Here is a 26,300-nt window from a genome sequence, read left to right on the forward strand (position 1 = left end):
TCTATTCAATATTAGTGATTATGATGTTTATTTATACATTGATTTCTGAATAACAGGGTACACTCTGTGGAGGAGTCGAGCTGTTCGACTGCTGCCTCCGGAGGAGTATTTACAAGAACAAATTTGAGATGACATACGTTGGACTGAGTCAGGTGAGTATTGCATCAACGCCACAAGATGGAAGAATTGGTTATGAAATATCCAAGAATCACTTGCAGAGTGTGATATATTTCACTTGCATTACCCCAAATGTTCCCAAGAATGTGCAAATCCTATTTAAAATAATGGCCCGTCCCTTGTCTCACTTGTATTTGTCGCATATCAGTGAATTAATATCCAGTGCTTCGCAATATTCCGGTTGGAGAAACTACAGCAACACGCAAATGCGGAAGTGGTTATACAGCATCTGGGACGCAGAATCTGTTGTTCTGTTGTTATTGATCACAAGTATTCTTTGGCAAGTAAAGGAAACCCAAAAAAACGACTGTATGACTGTTTAAAACACGTAAAACTGTGTAGCATTATGCTACCAAGCCAATTTACAAAGTCCAATATCATTCGCAGGCTAAAGTAGCTTTACATTCCATGTTTCTTGCAAGCTAATTCATTACGATGACATAAAATAAAATTAATTTATTATCTCGTCCTTGAACATGATGGGCGATCTCCATACGCCTCTGGATGGTGAAAACGACATATTCCAATCTGATACATAACGTCATTTAGCTTCGCCTATTATGTTATTGATTCGAAAGTGTTCTATCTAGCGGTCCAAATTTACATATTGTGGCTTTAAGAGACCTGCAGTAAAAGCATGCACTATTTCTAATCATGCCACAGACTTTCGGACTTTCCAAATAGTTATGTGGCTAGGCTTTTGTCTTGAAAAACTACCATATTGGATGTTGTAAGACCCACCATTGCTGTTCCTCAAAGGTCCAGTGTTTGAAATTTAGTGGCATCTAGCAGTGAGGTTGTGAATTGCAACCAACGGCTCCCTCCCCCACTCCCTGACACGGCACTAAGATGTTGTCACGTTTTGTCCGTTTAGGGCTATCGTAGGAACAACATGGCCAATTCCATGCAAGGGAATATGTGGTGTACAGTAGATAGACATAGCTAATTTTAAAGTTATAAAAACATAATGCTTCACATTGGACCTTTAAACTTTTCCAGGTGATTGTGAAGAATTTGTCCACTGGCACACGAGTGGTGTTGAAGTCTCAGTATGCCTATGAGATCGATGAGGTGAAGGTCATGGGGAAGGATCGATATATCATGGCTCATACCTCTGACACACTTCTGCTGGGAGACCTCATGTCCAACAAGCTAAGCGAGGTTAGACAATGTGTTTATTACTAGGTTTGGGCCGTATGAAAATGTCATGGCCACCTTTTTCGAGACACATTTACTAATCGAATCTTGATATTTCATTCCACATTAAGATCAACCTGTCTGTGTGTAATCCATCAATAATTTGTCCTCCATAGGTTTTTAAACAGATGTACAGGTTTTTAATTTGTTGTGAAATGAATGCCTCCATCGGCTCGACCGAGGTTTAAAAACGTCTAATTAAAAGTTCAAGGGCTGTCATGGTTCACTGTCTTAATCCATGTTTAATTGAGTTTTCAAAGTGCCTTTATGCTAGCTGGAGGAAAGTTGAGTGTGACAAACAGGACGTTGGTGAAGAGCTCTGGCTGTGCTCTCTCTCTCTCTCTCTCTCTCTCTCTCTCTCTCTTTTTCTCTATCTCTGTCTGTTTAATGTAGTGGAAAACAAAGCTGATGACCATGTCATTCTTCAATAAACAGCGCTACTCTCTCATTACAGGTGGCGTGGCAAGGCTCCGGAGGAAATGAGAAATTTTTCTTTGAAAATGAAACGGTACAGTCTTGTTTCATTGCATGTTGTTATGATGTTTAAGAGAGGCGTGTGTTTAATTAATCATACTACACCAGATGATAAAATGAACGCCTAGCTAATTAGCACTAGCTTATTGTAAATTGTTCTATTTATGAATAGGTGTGCATGGTTTTCAATGCTGGAGAGCTGGCACTGGTGGAGTACGGGAGCAATGATATCCTGGGATCGGTTCGGACGGAGTTCATGAATCCTCACCTTATCAGGTCGGCAGTTTTGGGAAATATACACAAGCGCTGTTTGAAGACAAAATCAAATTTCAATAAACCCTTTGATAAGACTTTATTCCATAATAACAAGTTGGTCAAAATGTATTTTGTTATTTGTTCTCTGAAGCTCCGTTTCTTGCTAACTCTGACTATATTTGTATTTCCTAATTTTAATATTCCACTTAAACCTTAATGAAGACTAACTACATGTTTCATTTGTATTTGTCATGTTTAATAAAGACCACTAGATGGTGCTATTTATCCTGTATTTCCGCATTTGGGCTGGTGCTGTCACTCATCTCTAAAAAGCGCTATTGCTCTGGATACAGCTGGCTCTTAGTGAGCAGACTTAGTCATCACAAATCAGCATTCATGTTTAAAGGCTGTCGGGTCCCTCTGCACCCGCAGGAAGTGTTTATGCCTGGATGTTTGTGTGTGTCTGTGTTCGCAGTGTGCGGCTGAATGAGAGGAAACAGAGGGGAGTGGAGGACAACAAAAGGTTGGCCTACCTGATAGACATCAAAACCATTGCTATATGTAAGTTTTTGCTTCACCTGCTGATAATCTCCCTTAAACCAGTTTATTATTATTATTATTGTGAAATAATTATTATAACAGAAGGATAAGACGTGATAGAGTGGGTTCTAGGCTAATAGACAATTTATTTAAATGTATTTGTTTGCCGTTTTCCACGACACAGATTTCAAAACAAAGAATAGTGCCATATAATTACGCCAAAGGAAATAAAACCCTAAGAGGTTTATATATGTGAAGTATACACCTTAATAAAATGGAAGATTTAGGATAGTTCACCCAAAAATAAAAAGTTTGTTTCTGATTCTGCCTGTTGTCATTAATGGTTCACCATCTATGCAAGGCTGCATGACTTTTCTCTCTGTGAGAAAAATATGTTTGCTTTCATCCATGCAATGAAAGTGGATGAGGGCTAAAATACTTTAAAAGGACATTAAAACATCATTAAAGTAATCCAAACTATTTATTGCTATATTCCAAGTCCACAACACCGTATTGAAAAGACCATCTTGGACATTCTACTATAATGATGTCTTTTTCTTTGTTCCACTGGAAATAAAAGTCGTACAGGTTCTTAGAGACATGTGGGGAGTAAATTACTTTAATGGAACGATGCCATCAAACATATTGATCACTTAAAACACCTGCTTTTAATGGGACACCTTCTCGATATGACCCATAATTTGATTCTGCCGAGAAGAGATCATTTGAGATGCGGCAGAGAGGTGAGTCGAGCCGACGTCGAGTCGATTCGATTCGGACGTTACCTTTCAATTAGACGGCGACCCCGCCGTGTCACCATCACAGCCCTTTCCTTTCATCGGTCGCAGCGCGCCATCTGCCGCGCCTCTGACCACTTCCTGTGCTAATTAAGTCCAGTCATGCTCCCTCCGTCCTGCTCGCCTTGTTTTTTCTTCAGGTGGTGAAAATGAGAAACAACTTTCATCCAATTTATTTTCCTCTGACAGACAGCAGAGTGCTTTTCCCCATCGCTGCTCCATGCGTTTAAAACCTGTTCAGAAAGTGCAAATTGGAAAGTGTTTTCCCGCGTTCATTTTCCCTCTTCATAAGTGATGCTTTCCATCAGAATGGATATTTGCGAACAAAGAGCCAGAGACGTACAGAACGTGATTCGTGAAATACACGTAGATTTGTTTTTGTTAGCTTGTTGATTTTCGGGGTCTGTATGAAAGGAGATGCCTCAGTTTTTGCTGCATGTCTTTTTGCATGCAAATGCTAATGTTCATGAGATCAAATTGAGCTGTCTCCAGTTTTTTAACCATGCCAGAGAAAAAGTTCACCCCAAATTAAAATAAAATGTCTCAGTGGTTTTGTGTCCATACAACGGAAGTCAGTAAGTTAAATTTTTTTTGGTTACCAACTTTCTTAAAAATATCAAAATTTTGTTTTCTGCAAAAGGAAGTAATTCAGACAGTTTTAAAGGGATGCTCCACCCAAAAATAAAAATTCTGTCATGAATTACTCACCCTCTAGTTGTTCCAAACATGTATAAATGTCTTTGTTCTGTTGAACACAAAGAGAGATATTTTGGAATAATGTCAGCATAATGTTCTGAAGCACCATTGACTGCCATAGTAGGAAACATTTAAATGGTAGTCAAAAGTGCCCCAGAACTGTTTGTTTTCCTACATTACTGAAAATATCTTCTTTTCTGTTCAACAGAACCAAAAAATTACGAAAAATGTTTTCCTACTATAGCAGTCAATGGGGCTTCAGAAATGTTTGTCGCTAACATTATTCCAAAATATCTCTCTTTGTGTTCAACCACAGAAATACATTTAAACATGTCTGGAACAACTAGAGGGTGAGTAATTTTCAAGACAGAATTTTCATTTTTGGGTAGGAGATACCCAAAAGTTGAAACCAGAATGGTTTGGCAGGGAACAATCCACAGCTGGTATTTTAATGGACACATCTTATGTCATCTCTTCCCATTTTTTTTCAGTGGACCTGGTTGGTGGGTGTAATATGGGCACCATAAGCCATGACTCCAAAATCGACTGGCTGGAGCTGAACGAAACCGGTCGTAAATTGCTCTTTAGGGACAAGAAGCTCAGGGTAAGTGACAAATCATAAAAAAATCTAAACCAATAAAAAAAGTTATACTTCGAAACATGATAACTACCATTCCATTCTATGGTAGCTGGTTGTTATTGGTCCAAGATGCTCTACCAAGATGGTTTACCCCAAAATAAAAATTAATTTACTCACCCTCAAGTTCCAAATCTGCGTAAATTGTTTGTTCTGATAAACACAGAGAATTTATGTTCTCTAAAAGACATTTACAATGACATATTTCCTTCAATGATTGTCTGTGGTGGCCAAGCACTGTTTGGTTACAAGCATTCTTCCAAATTTTTATTTCTTTGTGTTCATCGGGACAAAAACACTTGAAGGTGAGTAAAAGATGACAGCATCTTTGGGTGAAATGTTCCTTTAAGATTTAAGCTGTAAATCATTTTTTTTATATATTATGTTTTTCTCATCATGTTTAGCTCCACCTGTATGACATCGAGAGCAGCTTAAAGAGCACCATGTTGAGTTTCTGTCCGTACGTTCAGTGGGTCCCAGGCAGTGATGTAGTTGTGGCTCAGAACAGAGGAAATCTGTGTGTTTGGTACACCATTGACAGCCCGGAGAGGGTCACAATGTTTCCAATCAAGGTGAACTCAGATCTCAACTCAGGCATATTTTACTGGGACACCAGCACATTATAGCGCATGATTACGCTAGTGATTTTTTGTGTTTCCATAGGGGGATATCGTAGACCTGGAGCGATCCAATGGTAAAACTGAAGTCATCGTGACTGAAGGGGTTAACTCTGTTTCTTACACCCTGGATGAGGGGCTCATTGAATTCGGTACAGCCATCGATGACGGTGACTATTACAGGTACCGCTGCACCTGCACTAAACATTGACTTGGCCTCAGCAAATCCCTAGTGTAATGCGCTAGAGTAGATTTTGTGCTTCAATTGCTCATGTATCCTCATTTAAAGCTGGTCTCTTGTGTATGCGCACAGGGCCACAGCATTCCTGGAGACGCTGGAGATGTCTGCAGAGACGGAGGCCATGTGGAAGACCCTGAGCAAACTCTCCCTGGAGGCACGACAGCTTCACATCGCCGAAAGGTCAGAAAAGCAATACAGACTAACAGTACATTGATCTTTGACTTGAATCCCTTCTAAACAATTTGGGAACTTTTTTAACTAACTGCAAAGGGGTTAATTATGGATTTCAATGCACTTTTAATTAACTGCATAAATTAAACATTATCTCTGAAGTTGTTGACCAGAGAATTTTTGTGTGTGTCGGGCCACATTAACACACTCGGAGAAGAATATTTTATTAAGTGTTTACAAACACCTTCCTCCTCAAAGGCAGCAAACATTATCAGATGTGTACAAGCAAACATTTAATAATTACAGCCGCATAACCGGCAATAGATCTTACATGTGCGCAGTGAAACAAAAACAACAGCTCACCTCATTTCCTACTATATTAAATTACAATAAGCATCAGAAGCTTCACAAAAGTGCTTTAAAATGAAATACTAACTAAATATATATGAACACATTTTAGCATTTATCTGATTCATCCAATCAGAAAGGAAGCCCCCAAAGAAGCATACCAAAGTAAAAATATGACTCATAAAGGAAAGACCCACTATTATAACTTGTATCTAGGAGTGAATGTTTAATGTGTTCCAGAAGCATTAAAGTCCCAGTGAAATAAAAAATTAAAAAGCCTATATGGATGAGTATCCATCTTAGATGACGTATGTCAGACGGCCTGGGCAGAGCATCCGTTATCCCCTTCCCCTCTCTGCGGCAAGATCCAACGGCTGTTTTTATACATCATCAAATCGTAGAGAAAGACAAAAACCACGACCACTATTTTTATCATTCAAAATTCCATTTCACTCGGTGAAAATACGGAAGTAAAAACAATCGCAACTTCTGGTTCACAGGGATTTTAAGAGCACTTGGGACAGGGCCTTTATTTAAAGGTGCACTTCATGTGGACTTGCGGATTTAAATTGTGCGTGGTCGCCAAGTCTGCGACTCCGTAGAGTGTCCCATTCATCTTTTTAGCGCTCAGAAGCCTGCTGGCGAGCGCCGCCTTTGGGCCCTCGATGCAGTCTTGAGCGAAGCCTGCATCTTTGAAGACTCAGCTGAAGTTGCCTACCCAGGAATCCTTGCGAATGATCAATCACAGAATGGATGGGAGGAGTGTCGTGGACGTCAGACATATACGTTTTTACATCAGACATCATTTTCTAAATAGTTTCTTATTAACATTATTGCTTATTTATTTTCTATTAACCCAACAACTTTTTTATGCAATGCATTTTCTTACTAGGGAATAAGCCTCTGATGTTTTGTTGTAGATTTAGATTATGTTGTCTCTGGGCATTGTAAATTTGAATAACACAGCTTCTGTATTATAGAGAAATATTAAATAACAACATATATGCATATTAAGGACACATTATGCACATTAAGTATTGTGTATACAAATAAATAAATATATAAGTGGTTGCATTACAAACATAAGCAGCCTATCCATTGCATAATGCTCTGGTGGTATAATCACCATATGAAATACATAACTATAAACTTCACGTGGCACTGCATATGACATCAATGTACCGTGAGACACATTAGAAAGCACTGCTTCCTCTTTCCACGTTACAACTTCAAGTCTGTCCAAAAAATGCGCTTCCATGTACCCTTGTGGATTCGTGCCTAGGTCTGCACATGGAGTGTGCCATTTGGGACAGGGCACAAGCTGCTAGTCTAGATAGCTGATCTGTCTGTTACACTTTACCAAAATGTTTTCTCAGATAGGATTCTGCCTACAGAAAAATGTGTGTAAACTGCTGGATGAGAGGAAGAAATACTTCTAGAAAAGCTGGTGTATGAGGTTAAAAGCTTGAGCTCTGAAGATTCTCTTGAAAAGGCGTCCAGTGTTAGCAGCGGTCATGTTTAGAGCTTTTATTTGACTGTATAACCATTTTTAAGAGTCTGAAACTAGAATTTAAATTAGAAGGGCTTTAACAATGCAGGATGGGTTATTGTTATGTTTAAGCTTATCTGCATAAAGCACGCAGAGAGAAAGTGGTCAGACAGTGAGGAGAATGCAAATGAAGAAAAGTATTTCCTGTCTCATGCCACTTTATGAAGAGCTGATACCATGCTGTCTAACAGATCACACCAGGGTTATTAAAGTTTAACATTTGTTTGTTAGCTCTTAATTTTAGTTTTAGTTTATTTTCAATCTCTTGGTTTTAGTTTGTTTACTGTATTAAGTTTTAATATTTGAAACACATTTTTAGCACTTATCTAGTAATATCTGTATGTAGTGCCTCTGTCAGATTTAGTGGGGGCAGATTGTAAAGGCTGTTCATTTTTGTCTATATGGTTTATCCAAAACTAAAACAAAATTCAATTTGCGGCTTTATTTTCGTATTTTCCATCTTCTTCAGCAATGTGAAAAACTTGATCTGGTGATGTTTGCTACCTAAATTACAGCATGATTTGATACAATATTTACAGTTGAATGTGAAAAAAATTGTTTATACTGGGTCTCTTTCGGCTTGGTGTCGTGATTTTTCTGCAGGTGTTTCGCAGCTCTTGGGAACGTCTCCAAAGTGAGATTCCTAAATGAGACCAACAAGATTGCAGATGCAGTCTCTAAGGAATATGTGAGTTGAGCAGAACAACGGAGATTTTTACATGTGGTTTTGAAGCACCTTTCTTTTACAGTTATACAGTTTTACAGTTAACTGTAAATGTTTGTATTAGGGCCGACAGACGATTCATCCTGATTAATTGCATAACAGGAAAACAGCTTTTGATTCAACTGTCCTATTACTTCTGGTCCCTTGAAAAAGGAAGGAGCTTCATAAAGAGCTGTAATTCCTAAAGCCTTCAGTTAATCTGGATTTCAATACACTCTAAATAAAGCTGAGAGTGTACACATCCATTGTAAAACTGTAACTCTAATACAGTTTGATACACAGCTTACATAACAAAAAATGTGCTTCTGTCCAAATATTAATGGACCTGTGTGTATGTGTTCATAATAATACAAATCTTTCAATAATACAAATAATAATACAAATATGCACATTGTGTAAACACAAACTTTTGTCAGCCCTAGTTTGTATATATTTTTTTATATCTTAAAATTCAATAGTGTTTACTCTTCTGTAGGGAGGTGATGGTACGGACCACTACCAAGTGAAAGCGAGATTGGCCATGTTGGATAAGAACTTTAAGCTTGCTGAGATGTATTACATGGAACAGGTAAAAAACGATTGCTACCTGTATGACCTGTTTGAGATCTGAGATGGAGATACCTACGATTGTATTTCTTTTATCATGCTGTGAGTAATATTACGGTCACCCAATAGAATGCGGTTGAGGAAGCAATGGAAATGTACCAAGAGCTTCATATGTGGGATGAATGTATTGCCGTGGCAGAAACAAGGGTAACATTCTTTTGAACATTAGCATATTCTGAACTTCTAGTCAAATGTATACAGTGTGTTTTGTCTAACTTGTGCATGCTAATAATAACGTTACTTTTTAAGGGCCATCCAGAGCTGGACAATTTGAGACGCAGTTATTATTCATACCTGATGGACACCAATCAGAACGAGAAAGCCGCGGAGGTGAAGGAGAGTGAGGGAGATATCACTGGTGCCGTTAACCTCTACTTGAAAGCTGGACTTCCTGCCAAAGCCGCCTGGCTAGGCATGAGCAGAGATGAGCTCCTGTCGAACCATGACATCATGAGCCGCATCACCGCCGCACTCATTAAAGGAGAGTTCTATGAGAGGGTGAGTTGCTCTGGAGCTCAGAGGATCATGGGTAATTTTCTGTGGATTTTATCGTAATAATTGTAGTTCTCATGTTGTTTTGCAGGCAGGTGACCTGTTTGAGAGGATAAGAAATAATCAAAGAGCCCTTGATTGCTACAAGAAGGGATGCGCTTTCAAGAAAGGTAAGTACGCCTGCAGACTATAATAGCCATATGCAGGTTTGGACATGACTGGTTGATCTCTGGTGATGCGTTGTTCCTCTGCAGCCGTGGATCTCGCTCGTGTTGCCTTCCCCGCTGAAGTGGTAAAGCTGGAGGAAGCATGGGGAGATTATCTAGTGCAACAGAAACAAATGGATGCCGCTATCAACCATTACATAGAAGCCGGGTGAGTTTTAGGGCAACAGGCCTCCATAGATGTGCAGGTTTTTGCTGCTCCTCTCTCCAGGGGTAGTGCGTGTTAAAATTTGAATCAGATATCTCTTTTTAACTTTCCTCCCATTGAAGCCGCTCCACCAAGGCCATAGAGGCGGCGATCGCAGCACGCCAGTGGAAGAAAGCATTGCATATACTGGAGCTGCAGGAAGACAATACTGCTGCCAAATATTATCTGAAGATAGCCCAGTACTATTCCTCTGTACAAGAGTTTGAGGTATTTCATAGATCACATTAGAACTACATTAATTTTACTTACTTTTTACATGGGTTGTCCTGTTTGGCTGAGTTACAGGTGGCCGAGCGTCTGTTCGTGAAAGGTGATCATATCAAAGATGCTATAGATATGTACACTCAGGCCGGGCGATGGGAGCAAGCTCATAAGGTACTTTGTGTTCACTTTGTGTTCTGATGCAGACTGATTTTATTCAGGTACACCTGACTGCTGGAAGCTCAGGAGAGTTTGAAGAACATTGCTTGTCAAGATATTGATGAGTTGTTAATAATGAATGTTTTTAATAGCCGGATATTTTGAGATGCATTTGCAAACATCAGCACTGTTGTCAATGTTCATACTTGCGTAGGGCTTTTAAGAAGTAAAGCCTTAAGCATTAAAGAAACAGTTGATTTAAAAAAAATATTCTTTGCAACTCTAAAGGAGATATTTTAGAGGCATTGCACTTTAAATACAATGAATAGCTACTAAATCTTTCAATTTTTTAAAGAAAACATACAAAAGCAGCATAAAATGTGATGAACATAATTTATACGACTAAAGTCAATACATACAGTATATGCTCCTAGTTTAAATGTGAAGAGATATTTCGCCCAAAATATAAACTCTGTCATCGTTGAATCACCCTCATGTCATTCAAAACCTGTATATGATTCTTTCTTTTGTGAAACACACAAGCAAAAATATATTTTGAGGTTTTGTGTCCATACAGTTATAGTAAATGAGGGCCAACATTCTTTAATAAATATTTGTCTTGCAAAAGGAAAATACAGGTTTAAAATGACACGAGGGTGAATAAATGATGACATAACTTTCATCTTTGTGTGAACTATCCCTTTATTTGCCAGAAAATCTTGACATCTGTCCTAGATTTCACACTCATGAGAGTTCTGGCTGAAATATTTAAGTTGTAAAACGTGATTGTGTTTGTATAGCTAATAAATCAATGTGTCATGATTCTTTCCTAGAACAATTTACAATGTAGAATGATTATAAATTGTTATCAAGCTTTCTCTGTCTCTGTTTCGTCCTTGTCTTTTTCCACCGGTTTACACACAGCTTGCAGTGAAATGTATGACACAAGAGGACGTGTCTGCCCTTTATATCAGCAGAGCTCAAGACTTAGAGAAAGAGGGCAAGTTCAAAGAAGCTGAAAGGTAAATGCACACACATATACACTGACACACTGACACACACACACACTGCTGATTTTTCCTCTTTTGCTTCATCTTAAGGCTCTTTACCACTGTAGATGAACCAGATCTGGCCATCACGATGTACAAGAACAAAAAAATGTACGATGACATGATCCGTGTGGTCGCCATACATCACAAAGACCTGCTGCAGGAAACGCATATTCACCTGGCCAAGGTTTTAGAGATCATACTTTTATTACAAGTTCAGATACAAAAAAACATCTGACCCAATTGTCTTTTGGTGAGGTGTAGTTTAGTTTTTTGCTTAAAACGTCCATGTGCGCTGTTTTCCTCAGGAGCTGGAATCCGAATCCAGGTTTCAGGAGGCGGAGTATCACTACCTAGAGGGGCAGGATTGGAAAGCCGCTGTAAACATGTACAGAGTCAACGATATGTGGGAGGAATCATATCGGGTGAGTATGCACACTACAATGTTTTATTTGAGTTGATGAAATGTAGAATGTACAGAGATTGAAACACTGATACAAATTCTTCTTGACACAACAGATAGCAAAGAGCCAAGGAAGTGCTAATGCTCATAAGCAGTTGGCATTCCTGTGGGCAAAAAGTCTTGGAGGAGAGGCTGCAGTTAAGCTACTCAACAAGTTTGGCTTGCTGGAAACCGCCATTGACTTTGCGACTGATAACTAGTAAGTCAGTCAACACTGAATTTTCTGTTTTCAGGTATAAAGAAGATAAATATTCATTTACATGAAATCTAAAATGGGCTCTATTTCCCATTGACAGACTAAAGTAAAAAATGTTTTGTAAAACATCAAATGTGCTTATAGCTTTTGCACAGTGACATCAAAGCCAACAGTCATGGAGAAAAGCCACAACTCTTACAATAACTAAAAACTCTTTGTTTTATTAAGCTCATTTGACTTTGCTTTTGAGTTGGCACGACTCTCCATGAACCAGAAGACTCCTGATATTCATCTGAAGAATGCCATGTACCTCGAAGACCAGGTATGTCTTACCTGCCAGTAGTGATTTCTGTTTTCTACACTGCAGCGGTCTATATTGAAAGTAGCCTATCTGAATGCTTATGCTGTCACATTCTGACAATATTGTAGAATTCAGTTTCATTAATGTGATGTACTTTATTAAGTTAATATGATGTAGTAAGGTCCTCGGTTTTCTTTTTTTTCTTTTTATTTAATAGCAAGAGCCTAACAAAATGTTTACTCAATACGTGTATTCTCAATAAGTGTAAAATTTCACTTTCAAGGGCAAGTTCAATGAAGCTGAAACAGAGTTCATCAAAGCCGGGAAATCCAAGGAGGCTGTACTGATGTGAGTGAGCTTTCATCATTTTCTCTGTTACAATAACAAATCCTTTACATGCATGTGCATTTTAGCTCAAATCTTTGCATTATTAATATATTATTTTTGAACATCTAAAGATGATGTTTGAATAAGGTTGACGTGTCTCTTTGTTTGTTGCAGGCATGTTCACAATAAAGACTGGAGTAACGCACAGAGGGTCGCTGAGGCTCATGATCCAGAGAGTGTAGCTGATATTTTAGTGAGCCAAGCAAAGTTCTGCTTCGACCAGAAAGAATTCCAGAAAGCAGAGGCCTTCCTGCTCAGAGCACAACGACCCGAGCTTGCTATTAGATACTACAAAGTAAGAGTCCTCAATCTAAAGAGATTTTCCATAAATATGTGATAAACCAAAAAGTCTCATTGTAGATGGATTTGGTGCCAGTTAAACTATTCCATAGAACACATTAAAGGGATAGTTCGCCCAAAATTGGAAAGTACATTATTTACTTATATAGTTCTCGTGGTGCCACCGTTTTCTTTAAAAAAAACATTCTTCCAAATATCGTCCGTTGTGTTCCACAAAAGTCATATTCAGGTTTTTACGACATGAGGGGTAATAAACAAAGACAGAATTTTTATTTTTGAATGAGCAATCCCTTTAACAGAGTTCTGAACTTTAAAATGATAAACAAGCTGCTTTTTCTGTTTTGTTTTTGTAAAACATTCTCACTGAGACATTTTGTGGAATTGCACCAGCCACTTTTTCTCATTGTAAAACTCTTAACCTCTTCCAAAGTTCAGACATGGTTGTTCACAACAATCTGAATGGAAATAAGACTTGAATGTGAACAGAAAATGAATATTAAACTTCACAGGATTTGTTAAATGATAATATCCTCTTCCAGGATGCCGGGATGTGGACTGATGCAATGCGAATCTGCAAAGACTACTTACCCAGCAAACTGAGCATCCTTCAAAAGGAATATGAGAGCGAGGGCAACTGGTAATAAATCTCTTAACTTTTGTGCACATGTTTCCCTTCCATTTCTCTCATCATTGTATCTCAGAAAATCCTTGTTTATTGTTCGTTGTAAACTAGGACTCTGTGAAAAAAGCCAGCAGCTCTGATCTAAATTCAGATCCTCTTGTCATTGCTTGACTTCCATCCTTTATTAAAACATCGCAGCTTTTTATCCAAAATTAAATCCATAATGAGCAGCTCATTAACGCACAAACACGCAGCAAATCCGTCTCTAATGATAACTTTCCTATTTTTAATGACTTGTGGGAAAACATCAAAGCCTTCTTTGCTGCCTTCCTTGGGAAGAAAAGGAGAAACATTTTGCATTGTCAGTTCAAGGCCCACTCGGCAGTAATACAGGCCTCTTGTAGCATTTACCCATTTTTCTGTTCCTATTATTTTTGTTTTTCATGCAAAGGAAAAACATGCACAGTACCTCAATATAACACAGTAGGCATAAAATCCATGTTTCAAAGACCCCACGTATAGACTTATGAATAATAAAACTAAAGAATATTTGCCAACTGTCTTCATATTCTGGCATAAATCGCCCCATAGATGTCTCAGAGAAACAACTCTTAAATATTAAAGTTCTTGTGAACCGTGAGTTGTGATTGTGTTACGTCGGTATTCTGACGCCTTTCCGAGTTAAAGGGAGAATTGAAAGGCTTGAGTTTTGCACTGCGATGGATTGAATGGATAAAAACAGGCATTGCATTTTGAAATGGAACGGGCAGCAGACTGACATTTGGAGGGGAGGAGTTAAAGGATGCTCTGCCCCAGAGCCATTGAGAGAAAGAGTCGCGACAACGGAAATTAAACATTTTGGCGTGTCACGTACTTCATGGAGCCTTCATATAGTTCCAGAATGTAATGTTTTCTCTTGAGATCTTTTATTTCTTTCATTTTTTATTTAGATTTACGTCTTTAAATGGGTTAAAAGTTCATCACAATCGGCCTGTTTTGCTGCAGCTCCATGTGTTACTAGTAACTTCCGGGAACTATATAGAGCCTCCATTAACCGCCATTGATGTGAAAAAACTGTTCCATTGGAGTCAACAGAGCTGACGTGACTCTCTTTCAACGGCAGAAGTGCATTTTCAGATTTAAATTGAAGATTGTGAGGGCACATGATTAAACTAAAGACCCACATTGATAAGCAATTTATAATCAACACATCAATATTGGCAAATAAGGAATTTAAATGTTTTATTTCATTGGGACTTTTCCTATTTCAAGGTTTTCCTTTATTCTAGGTATATAACTGTAACGTCACAACATTTATGCAAAATTGTCGACAATGTTAAGACATGTTAAACTCTGTTTTGTCTGTATCCTTGAATTGGCTCGCCATGGTTTTATTTACAGTTGATTCAGAGAAGAAGGACAGGTAGGGAAGTTTTCAGTCATGCATGATATAGGAAATATAGGAAGGTTAGCGTGAGGAAAGTGCACTTGGTCTGTTGTGAGGGCTCATGGAACATGCTGTACAGAAAATAACGCATCATCGTCCCGTGAGATTGGGTGAAGACATAGGTTTTGAGACGCGGTGTATATATGATGCTGGCATGCTGCATACTCTAAGATTTCTCGGTTTTGATACTTTTTCATATAGAATTGAAGGATTCATTTCAAACGTTACAAGTATGTGCTTATTAAGATTAGAAGTACGACCAGTTGAGAAAAGAAAGTTTTCAAGTACCTCCTTGGTAACAAAACTGAAGAGTTTTGGTTTGGCCCCCGTCCATTGTGCTGAATTTAATGCATCAAGAGGGTGGGCTAGTTTCTGAGGGAAAACTACATACTGTAGATTCATGTTGGTGTTTGCTTTCACAACCAGGATATTCTATTCCCCTTCAGATTTAAAATCAACACTTAACATTCAAAACTTGTTTTTGAGCAATTATAAAGATGTTATTTTCACAGGTATGTTTTGCAGAACGGTGACCTTTAATAAATAGACTTTATTCAACACATGTTAAGTGTACACCACAATGTAATGAGCTGCAAACTATGCAGTCAGCTCTTGATAATTTCTCACACTGTAAGCCCATCTCAGATTTTTGTTTTTGTGTGTCTCTTCAGGGGTGTAGAAGGGATGGTCGAGCGTGCTCAGGAGTGGGAACAGACAGGCGAGTACGCTCGAGCCGTGGACTGCTATCTTAAAGTGAAGGACTCATCTAATATGGATTTGTTATTAAAGTGTTGGATGAAGGTAAAGTTCATACAGAACAAAGTCGTCCAATTTTATGAAATTCACTCTACGTTACATCAAAATGTCTTCCTTTAAAATGACTTTCAATTTTAGAGGACGTTGAAATGTCATTGTATGAAATATAGTATAATGTCCTGTTTCCCTCTGAAATACATCAAATCATGATAGAAAAAGGGGTTGGACGCAATAATTCATGTTGACTTTAAGGTTAGATTTGGCAGATCTGACGTTGCATTTGCGAGTCTCTTACAGATTTTGATTTAAGCTTTGAAAATCACCATAATGAAGACCATTTATAATGTAATAGCTATTTCAGAAATATTCTATTCCTGATATAGGGAAATTGCTATATATTTTATCATTCAGATCATGAATCTTTTCCAGTAAAGGCTTAGTATTCGCTATGACAAAACATTGATGTTTCAAACTAGAATCAACCTTTTGTTTTTGGACAAATTCTCGGTTGATCCAGCCCTGGTATGTGGCAGTCCATTAGAGAGCTACTCTTTAACTTGAAAAAAATTCCATATAAGTGCCTTTTCAAATCAATTGCATACACGGTATGAAAGATGTTTCTTCTCTTTTTCTGGTCCTTCAGGCAGCAGATTTGGCCATTAAATTTTTATCCCATGAGAAGGCTGTGGACATTAGTCAGGTTGTGGGACCACGCCTCATCCAGCTCAAAAAGTACAATGAGGTATGTTTTTTTCTGTTAAAAATGTATATTCGTTTTTTTAAGCTCCCCATTTGACATTGACATTTGTTTTTCTCAAAGATAAACCAAAATGCAATGCTGGCTTTTTGCTCTGTAAAAATAATGTGTTTTGAAAGCACCATATTCAGAGATTGGTGTTTTGAGCATGCTTGGGCGCATTTGTATATTTAGCACGTGACAAAATAAATGTGACTGCACAAAAGCTTGCCTGTTTTTTGCGTCCTTCAAGCCGTCAACCTATTGAGGTACAAAATCTGTTTTTTTTTTCAGGCTGCCGAGCTCTACCTCAACCTGGACCTCATTAGGAACGCCATAGATGCTTTTATTGAAGGGGAAGAATGGAACAAAGCCAAGAGAGTGGCCAAGGAGCTCGATCCAAGGTGAGCTCTTAGCATGCTGGTCGCCCCTAACAACGCTACAGCCAACAATGTGACAGAAAATCACAGTTTCTCGCCGTCAGAAAAATAACTCACTGGCCTTGTGCTGTCGTGCACTTGTGTTGCCGAGCACAAACCTCATAGGTGCAAATGGCCTTCACACTTTATCTCTAGCTGTTTTTTATTTGTGGAAAACAAAATAGGTTTACGAAACAATCTTAATACTTTCAAGTTCTAATGTGCTTGGTTTATTACCATGTGAAATCACTACAAAGTTATTTTGCTTGCTGTGTTGATTTTTTTTCTATTAAAAGGGACATTACATTGAAGTGTTTTGTAAGTCAGTCATGACTATCGGAGTGATGATTTCAACCAGCATTTATTAGCATAGACATGTACATAAGCTTGATTTTGGCGTCGAGATATGTTACACTACTACTGCTGCGATAATGCGATTCATCAATATCAATTATGTTATGTGTTCACACCAAACACGAATGAAGTGTTAACCGCGAGTGATTTACTTGTTAAGTCAATGCAAAGACGCGATGACCTACTTGAGGTGCGATTCGCAAAAATCGATTTTCCGAAAATTTGCACAGCGTTAACCAATCAGGAGCTTGCTCTAGTAGTGCCGTGAGCGAGCGGCAGAAGCCACTCCCATGACCGAATTCGCGTCTGTAATGAAGCGAATTTCACGCACTAATGATGCGAGTAAACTCAAAATGTTAAAGCGTCCAACTACACGCGAATAGCGCGATTTACCACGTTTGGTGTGAACACTCTTTAAGGAAACATCTTTTAAATTGGCACTTATTGTACAAATGTTCCTTTTTATAATGGTTAAAAATATATTTTTAATGATTATCAGTTCACTATGTCAATAGCCCATATAAAGAAAACACATTAACAAGATAGCATAGAATAGCACATTTATCCGTCTTTTTTGAGATCTCATGTTAAGATTTTCTGATGTTCACAGGTTAGAGGAATATGTGGACAAACGTTACAAAGACCACCTGAAAAATCAAGGCAAAGTTGACTCTGTAAGTTCACCTTATTATATATAATCAACAGATCCAATGTATGGTTCACTTCTTATTAGATATCTCTCTCTGTATTTAGTCTGACATGAGAAGCATAGCAAATATATCAGAACATGTGTGCTAACTAAAAGAAACCAGTGGAGTTCAGTTCTGAATCATTAGAATTCTGTTTAATTTTAGACAAACAATTTCCTAGCAATGGTAGTTCTGGGTAAAGAATGCTGTAAATGAGCATAACATAACAGCATAGACAGCAGTTCCTCCACAGGGTTACTTCATTGTTTTCAGTTATTGTTTTGAGGAGAGTCAAATGGTGATGATTGCCTTGATTCAATTTAGAATAACCGCTTTGAGTCACCAAATTGATGTTGAGCGCTTGCCTCTCGTTGCAATGCTTCACCGGCAGCGCTGTTACAGTAGCCATCAGTAACTTGAATGATGGCAAGGGGGGTTTTGTTAAAGAAAAAGTCAGAATGTTAAAGGAGAACTTCCTTTTCGAATTAAAATGTATGATTATTCACCCACTCAATTATTCTTAGTAAATGACATGGACGTCCTGACATGAGGGTGAGTAAATAATCATAACATTTTAGTTCTAAAGTGAACTTCTCCTTTAACAAGGAAACAAGTTACTTGTAATATTAAATGTTTATAAAAGCAGCCAGGAGGGAATACTGAATAACTTGCTATGTTATGTTAATGAATGGAAACTGCATTGATCTGTTTAAGTCATGGGTTTATTTTCCAGTGAACACGCATACTGATCAAATGTACAGCTTGAATGCATCATCAGTCACTTGGGATAAAAGTGTCTGCAAATACATAAATGTAGAATAAAGAATGTGTGCCATGACAGGCTGTAGCTTACAGTCATTTGCCACAGATAAGGGGCATCCTTATGCAGGCTTCTAGGTTTTATGATTACCTCTGGAAGAATGTTTCTGAAGAATGTCAGAATGCCTACTATAGTAATAGTTGTATTTTTGTTGAATCAGTTGGTGGGAGTAGACGTGATGGCTGCCCTGGACATGTATGCCGAGAGAGGCCAGTGGGAGAAATGCATTGACACAGCTTCAAAGCAGGTGCCTGCTTGCTTTTAACCTCAGATATGTCCGCATAGAGACACAATGGCATTTATAACTGCTTTTGTCTTCTCCAACAGAGTTTTAAGGTGTTGCACAAGTACATCGCCCTATATGCCACTTACCTGATAAAAGAGGGCGAGGCAGAGAAAGTGCTTCACCTGTACACCCAGCACGGTGTGCCCGCTTATTCACAGGTACACACACAAATCAGCTTTTGTTTTTATCTCCTTAAAGTCCACTAATATTGTTTGTGTAGGTATTTTGGCATTGAGATGACCATTTTCCACCAACTATCTGGTTTTGCTACTGTGCCCTTAAATGGGATTTTATACAAGTAACGTAACATTTTGGTTTGTTTTCCCAGAAAAAAAGAGGCTGTATACAGCCACAAAAGAATTAAGAGACAATTCCAGATTTTCATTTTTATTTAGCATTTCTAGATGTACTGTGGTCATTCAAGTCCAGGGTCTCTTTAATTTCAACAAAATGTATTGGAGGTCTGAAAAATACACAGCATCTTTTCTGTTATTTTCACCTGCTTCTCTAGTTCTCATTTTCTGCAAACAAATGGAATAGAAACAATATTTTTATTTGAAATTTGGGAGAAATATTGTTAGTAGTTCACAGAATGAAACCAAAAAAAGATAATTTTACTTAAACACATACCTAAAGGTAAATTCAGAAAAACTGAAAATAATTTCGAAATGGTGCCTTTTCCATGGCTGTAAAAGCATTTATTTCAACATTTTAGAATACAGTAGCAATTGTGTATCTCATGATATTTTCCTTTCAGTGAAGGATATGAAATTTTAAGGTTCCTCATCTTTCCTCCTTTTAGAACTTCAACATCTACAAGCGGATGTTCCTGGAATTAGTGAGTCTAAGGGACAGGGATTGCGCAGAAGCTTATCGGACGTGGGCCGATCTGAGAGATGTCCTCCTGCTGCTGGTAAGCTCTTGGTTGCTATGGTTACTTGCATCAGAAACGCATTATTAAAACAGCAACGTTGTATGTTTATGACTGATTGACATAATTTTTTCTCTGTGGTATCCAGTGTGAAAACCTGACCAAGTCTTCAGAGGCGAATTCTCCAGCTCATGAGGAGTTTGAGCAGATGCTGCAGGTCGCTCACTATTACGCCACACGCTCTGCAGCTAAAGGCATTGACCAGCTGGTATGTAATTTTTGTGTAAATCTGAAGAACAGAAACAATCTGCGGTGCAAAAAACTGTGGCTTTTAATTAAAGTCCTGGTATCTTAAGTAATTTGGTTTATATTTTGTATATGTTGTAAAGAGAAACATTGATGTTTTGATAGTACTGCAGTGCCGACACTCTTTAGGATGTCAGACTAACAATAACTTGTGTTTAGTTGACTTTGAAAATGGAACTCGGACAGGAAAAGTGCCAAAATATTGCACATTTCAGCCTTAACTTGTGTGTCGCCGTCAATTTGCATGTGTTTATTTATCTACAGAGTCCTGTGGCTGCCAAGCTGTCCATCACTCTCCTGAGGCACACCGAGCTCATCCCGGCCGACAAGGCTTTTTATGAGGCCGGCCTGGCTGCCAAGGTGAACTCGCAGCTCTAAACACACACTCACATACACGCTTCAACCATTCATGTGAGACAGAGAACAGGAGGACAGCTAGGAGCCCTGGGAAATTGGCTTAATTCTCATCCGTTTGCCTTCAGTTCAAGCTCACAGCAAGTGTGAATAATTTGAATCGCAAAGCAGCCTCATATTTTGAAGTCGAGGAGGCGACGCTTCCTCTCTTTCCAGATCTTTTTCAATATTTCATATACTTTTCATTTTTAATTTGTTGACATGTCAGAGTTGTTTCAGCCCCGAATGCCAGTGATGAATATTTCTCATGCAGGCTGTTGGTTGGGAGAACATGGCTTTTATCTTCCTGAACCGCTTCTTGGATTTGGCTGATGTAAGTAAAAGACTTCTGCTTTGGTCTGCAGTCTGATGAGTATCTTTCATATAAGACTGCAGGCTGTGTAGCAAACTCAAACCATAAATTGTGCCTCTAGCATCTAGGTTATTATGAAATGAAACTGCTTGCAAACTATGATTTAATAATCATTTGCTTGCTCATAGACGTTGCTAGAATCTATTTAGATCCAATTCCACCAATTGTGCTGTTATCCATCCAAGTAGTCAAATAATTAAAACCATAAATTTGTGTTGCTAAGCAAGTACGTTTCAAAGCTTTACATATTGTTAAACTGACCATTTCAGTCCTTTTTATGCCTTAATTCCTTAAGTTGATTCTGTGTGTGCGCTGATGTCACAGGGTATTGATGAAGGCACGTTGGAGGCTCTGGATCACACCGATTTTCAAGACACAGATATTCCTTTTGAGGTTCCGGTACCTTCAAAGCTGCACGTCACAGTAAATCCACACGGCAAATGCAGCACCCGCTCTGGATTGTTTTATTAGGCTCTGAGTGAGCTTTTCCCTTTATCTGTGTTTCAGGTAGAGAAGAGGGAGGAGATTAGGGAATGGGTTCTTACTGTGTCTATGGACCAGCGGGTGGAGCAAGTGCTCCCCAAGGATGAGAGAGAGACGTATGAGGCCTCGTTAGTGGCTGCTGGCACCGGTGTCCGGTCTCTACCTTGTGTCATCACAGGTGATGCAGTCTGCTCAGTAGAGAGTCTATTGGAGTCTGTGTTGAAGATATGGATAGATGTCCACTTTTCTTTATATTTCTTTATTTTATTAAATTAAAACTCTAACCTAAGCAGTCCAGTGTGCACACATGGTTTATACATTTCTGTTAGATTTTTATTATAATTATATAACATTGATTATTATTGCTTTTTTATGTTTTTTTTTATGTGGAACACAGGTTACCCTGTTCTGCGTAGTAAAATTGAGTTCAAAACACCAGGGATGGCAGCAAATAAGGATGACTGGAATAAATTCCTGATGGCTACAAAGGTAATTTTTTCACTGCTGGGATTTCACCGTCTTCAATCGCAATGAAACACATTTGATTTATAGTTAATATGAACTCTGGATCATAAGTTAATAGTAAGGGGATGAATTTGCATTATGCAGTTGACGAATGCTTTTATCCAAAGCGACTTACTAGGGATGCTCCGATCCACCTTTTTTGCTTCCGATACCGATTCCGATACCTGAGATTCAGTATCGGCCGATACCGAGTACCGATCCGATACTAAGGTAAAAATTTTAAAGTGCACAATTACTTAATAAACTATGTGCATTGCTGTGCAAGACATCAGGCTCGACTTAACATAAATTTCCTGACCCCGTAAAACAAAATAACAAACTAATGATTCACAAATTTAGTAAATAGTTTATTAAACCAGCACCGGTGCAAAACAAATGAAAAATAAAACAATAGTGTTCACTATCTTTGGACAAAAGACATTCAAAATTAAAGTGCAAATTAAGCAGCTGAATATAACAACAGCTTCACTAGCTTGATAAACGGGTATAAATAAATGGAAACAAAATCTCTTAATAATTTTTAAGAAAGTGCAAAAATAATTAAAAAATCAATTCGCAAAAAAAAGCTGCTGAAATTGAGCAAAAAAGTAATAGCTTTACTGCTTTAGATATTCAAAATAACATGAATCAGATCTTTTTAATGCTTTAGTCACTAAAGCAAAGTCCACTTAACTAAACTAAAGTTTAGTGAAAATAAAATGTAACATCCAACACAGAAACAGATGAATAAAACGCTAGCTTTCCTAGCTGAGTAAAACTGCACATGTTTGTTGCATTTAACGTGGCATTTTGTGACACAAAATTCTCATCCAACCAGTTTGCGGTTAAACTTAAAAGCGACACAGGGGACACGTCGCAGCTCCAGATATCTGTTGTAAAACTCACCGCATTGACATCTTTAATTTTTTCGATATGTGTTTGCTTTTTGACACTTCGGTACAGTTCAAGGTAGAGTTAAATATTTACGCTTCGGCGTGTCGTACTGCGGCTCCAGATGGTTTATAAGGAGTCTGAAGCCATTATTCGCAACGACGGACAGCGGTTGCCCATCCATAACAATGAAAGCGGTGGAACTTATTGGCGTAGCTGTTGTAAAATAACTCCAAATGACAGATATTTTGGCTCGCTCCATGCTGTTCGCTGCTATATTTTCACTTGTTCACGTGCACTACGTACAGAGCACGTTGCTAGCGTATGATGTCGCACGTTGCTAGCGTATGATGTCGCACGTTGCTAGCGTATGATGTCGCACGTTGCGCAATGCGCAGCCGCCCACGAGAGAGTTTAAGCGCCGGTGTCTCCATGAACTTTTACATCGTCTAGCACAAATTTTATGTCAGATCGGGTATCGGTGACAAATTGCACCGATACCCGATCTAGAATTTTATTACGTATCGACGCCGATACCCGATACGAATATCGGATCGGAGCATCCCTACGACTTACATTGCATTGTATAATACATTCTGTTTCTGACTATATGCAATCCTCTGGGATTGAACCCATGACCTTGGTGTTGCTAGTGCCATGCTCTTACCACTGAGCCGCAGGAAAGCTTCTGCTGTAATTTATTTCCTCGGGGTGTTCGGGTCGCATGCAATGCTTTGATCATGATTGGTTGTTTTTTCTTTTCTGTAGACCTCTCACAGCCCGGAATGTCAGGATGTGCTGAAATTTATCTCGCATTGGTGTGGAGGTCTCCCGTCGGCTGGATTCTCCTTCCACTGAGATCGGGGAAGGTGCACAATATCTGTTTCAATATCTGTCATCACCACGTTCTTCCTTTTCTCTCGTTCACATGTCAGCTCTTTAGCTTAAACGTATAATCAGTCATTTAATTAATTATCTTTTGTAAAGAAAATGTTCTGACTCATCATCTTCTGACCCTCTTTTGCATCGCAAGTATTTTGTCTGAAGGACACGATGAAAGTTATGACAGAGAAAGTTAAGGAATATGTTCATTTTATTCATTTGAGTTGAATATTTTGGTACTTAAAAACAAAATAAAGGACATTTTTATTGTCGTATTCGCAAACTTTGGACAGATTATAAATAAATATTGTACTGAAAGAAAAATAATTGTTAAATTCTAATGGGGGTATTTTAAAATGATGTAAAATTCCCATTACTTTCTGTTCTGAAGGGTATATGCCCATTGTGCCAAATATTATTTATAATAATTATCAATTCCAAAAAAATATATTTATTGCACTAGTCAATTATTATTTTTTAGTAGACCAGTCGATTTACGATAAATAAAATTAACCTGGTAAACGACGACACCTCGTGGAGATCAAACGTATTGGGCGTGAGAGAACACACACACACACACACACACACACTAGGTCGGCCTAGTACAATTTTAACCAATACTGCCCCTAATGTTATGCACAGCATTCATCTTTATTTTCGCGTCAGATACTTGTTTCACGAAAATGCACCAAACCTGGAAATAAATCGAAAATATAAGCAGGCTACGAAAGACAGCCCTGGATTTGTGGGTATTTTGATTTCAGGTTCAATTTGCCTGACCGGATCCGTTACTGGTAATTCCGAGTTTCATTGTTTTTTCTCCATTATTTCCATTAATTCCACAGACACCATAATACACAGTGAACTGTCCCAATGCCATTTTCGTGCCACAGTATTTGAGCCCCAAAGTGTCAAGTGATCAACACACAAACATCAACGTAGCATTGCTTTTTAATCATAACGGTGCATGCGTTCGATCGCAATGACCACGATGTTTGCTGTCTTTGTTGAGATAGTTTGCCTTTAATTTTTATTCCAAAAGCTTGTCATTGAAAACCATACAAACCCCACTGAAACGACTTACATCTGTGTCACACGCTCACTGTGTCCCCGCGTCCTTCAAGAATCAACATTTACAAAAATTACCAGCTCGCTGATTGAAATACAGGAGCAGCTGAATTTAATCTGCGACCTAAATATTACTCTTTGATGAAATATGCAAATGTAGGCTACACCTCTGTCTAATGGAGTTGATCTGACATTATACGCTGTCCTTAAATACCCTTTACTGCTACAAGGCCGTTGTTCGCACATCAGAAAAAGGCCTTAACAGATTCTACTTGTTCAATGTCGCTTGTCTTTTTTCATCTGCAATGTCTTCGAGCATGTTAGCGTCTTGCTTTTAGGTTGCACAATTCACTTTAGCTCTTTGTAAAGCAAAATATGCGACATTAAAACGCACTTTACATCTTCTTTCTGAAACTTAAGTCACGCACGTTCTGTAAAATGACATCCTGACAATCTTTGACTGCAAAATTAAAAACGGAGGAAATACGACACTCACATCTTTCTAAACGCACAGAAGTTTGTTTGATTCTCGCTTTATCAAAATGACATTTTATGCATCTTAGGTTAAAGCCTGTCAATCACATACATTTTTTAAATTTATGTGTAAGATAAAGACCGAAATTCGATTGATCGAACGTGATTAGTGACGTTATTTGAAATCACATTTATTATGACGCAACAATAGCATTGCTTTGATGATGACGACGAATGAAATCAGGTTACGTTTGATGTAGTTTTAGTTTATTATGCGAAAAGTGATTTTTCTAAAGCCATAGGCCCATATTTCCAAAAGTAACCTTTATCTATATAAACGACCTTGAAAATGAGATTCACCGTTACGGAATATTTTAGGAATGGAGAGAGGAAATATAGATTTGGATGTACATCGGTGTCTCAAAAAACTGTAGGCCTACCATCGCACAATATTGAAGTGAATATGAAAGATGATAAAAACTGGAATTCAATGTAAATTTAACATGGCTGGGTATTTGAAATCCGCTTCTGTTTCTGTCACCATAGAAATATATCGAGATGAATGATGGGTATTGTTTTTTACGTTATCACAAGCAATTGGATTAGTTTATTAAAATGTTTTGCTTATTGACAAGACTAAGAATTTAGCTCAGATATCACGTAAGACGCAGTTAAATCTGCCTCGTACTAAATACTAAACATCAACATTTATTGTGTGAATTATACCGGCACAATAATTTCAGAATAAAATTAGGGTTTCAGTAAAAAAAGTGTAATGTATACATCAACAAATGGTAAATTGCGTGGAAAAAAGGAAATTAATGTCTGTTTCGTGAATATGCGTTTTTATTGACAACCTAAAATTGTTTACAGATTTTTCAGATTCATGGATATACAAACGAACAGTCATACATTAT

The 26,300-nt window shown here is 38.2% G+C and overlaps 1 protein-coding gene across 3 annotated transcripts in view; it reads left to right on the forward strand.

Annotated features, from left to right (window-relative positions):
* Positions 1 to 26,300, forward strand: part of ift172 (intraflagellar transport 172) — a 31,571-nt gene that overhangs the window by 2,033 nt on the left and 3,238 nt on the right. The window contains exons 10-48 of one of the 3 annotated variants that reach the window (XM_079474870.1): positions 57 to 152; positions 1,177 to 1,338; positions 1,829 to 1,882; positions 2,021 to 2,124; positions 2,579 to 2,664; positions 4,628 to 4,740; positions 5,178 to 5,345; positions 5,437 to 5,573; positions 5,704 to 5,811; positions 8,303 to 8,387; positions 8,899 to 8,991; positions 9,099 to 9,176; positions 9,279 to 9,527; positions 9,613 to 9,691; positions 9,776 to 9,896; positions 10,016 to 10,160; positions 10,239 to 10,328; positions 11,238 to 11,335; positions 11,414 to 11,549; positions 11,671 to 11,787; positions 11,882 to 12,024; positions 12,250 to 12,343; positions 12,606 to 12,670; positions 12,824 to 13,004; positions 13,549 to 13,646; positions 15,750 to 15,879; positions 16,478 to 16,576; positions 16,865 to 16,974; positions 17,954 to 18,017; positions 19,013 to 19,099; positions 19,180 to 19,296; positions 19,941 to 20,051; positions 20,158 to 20,277; positions 20,580 to 20,675; positions 20,983 to 21,042; positions 21,406 to 21,504; positions 21,589 to 21,742; positions 21,962 to 22,053; positions 23,728 to 23,828. In XM_079474870.1, the coding sequence (XP_079330996.1) occupies positions 57 to 152; positions 1,177 to 1,338; positions 1,829 to 1,882; positions 2,021 to 2,124; positions 2,579 to 2,664; positions 4,628 to 4,740; positions 5,178 to 5,345; positions 5,437 to 5,573; positions 5,704 to 5,811; positions 8,303 to 8,387; positions 8,899 to 8,991; positions 9,099 to 9,176; positions 9,279 to 9,527; positions 9,613 to 9,691; positions 9,776 to 9,896; positions 10,016 to 10,160; positions 10,239 to 10,328; positions 11,238 to 11,335; positions 11,414 to 11,549; positions 11,671 to 11,787; positions 11,882 to 12,024; positions 12,250 to 12,343; positions 12,606 to 12,670; positions 12,824 to 13,004; positions 13,549 to 13,646; positions 15,750 to 15,879; positions 16,478 to 16,576; positions 16,865 to 16,974; positions 17,954 to 18,017; positions 19,013 to 19,099; positions 19,180 to 19,296; positions 19,941 to 20,051; positions 20,158 to 20,277; positions 20,580 to 20,675; positions 20,983 to 21,042; positions 21,406 to 21,504; positions 21,589 to 21,742; positions 21,962 to 22,053; positions 23,728 to 23,817 (4,329 nt within the window). In that variant the 3' untranslated portion in view covers positions 23,818 to 23,828. Of the gene's footprint in view, positions 1 to 56; positions 153 to 1,176; positions 1,339 to 1,828; positions 1,883 to 2,020; positions 2,125 to 2,578; positions 2,665 to 4,627; positions 4,741 to 5,177; positions 5,346 to 5,436; positions 5,574 to 5,703; positions 5,812 to 8,302; positions 8,388 to 8,898; positions 8,992 to 9,098; positions 9,177 to 9,278; positions 9,528 to 9,612; positions 9,692 to 9,775; positions 9,897 to 10,015; positions 10,161 to 10,238; positions 10,329 to 11,237; positions 11,336 to 11,413; positions 11,550 to 11,670; positions 11,788 to 11,881; positions 12,025 to 12,249; positions 12,344 to 12,605; positions 12,671 to 12,823; positions 13,005 to 13,548; positions 13,647 to 15,749; positions 15,880 to 16,477; positions 16,577 to 16,864; positions 16,975 to 17,953; positions 18,018 to 19,012; positions 19,100 to 19,179; positions 19,297 to 19,940; positions 20,052 to 20,157; positions 20,278 to 20,579; positions 20,676 to 20,982; positions 21,043 to 21,405; positions 21,505 to 21,588; positions 21,743 to 21,961; positions 22,054 to 23,727; positions 24,157 to 26,300 lie in introns of those variants that run through there. The other 2 variants (XM_079474869.1, XM_079474871.1) reach the window with 2 other exon arrangements.

Source organism: Barbatula barbatula, assembly GCF_947034865.1.
Source record: "Barbatula barbatula genome assembly, chromosome: 15".
NCBI lineage: Eukaryota > Metazoa > Chordata > Actinopteri > Cypriniformes > Nemacheilidae > Barbatula > Barbatula barbatula.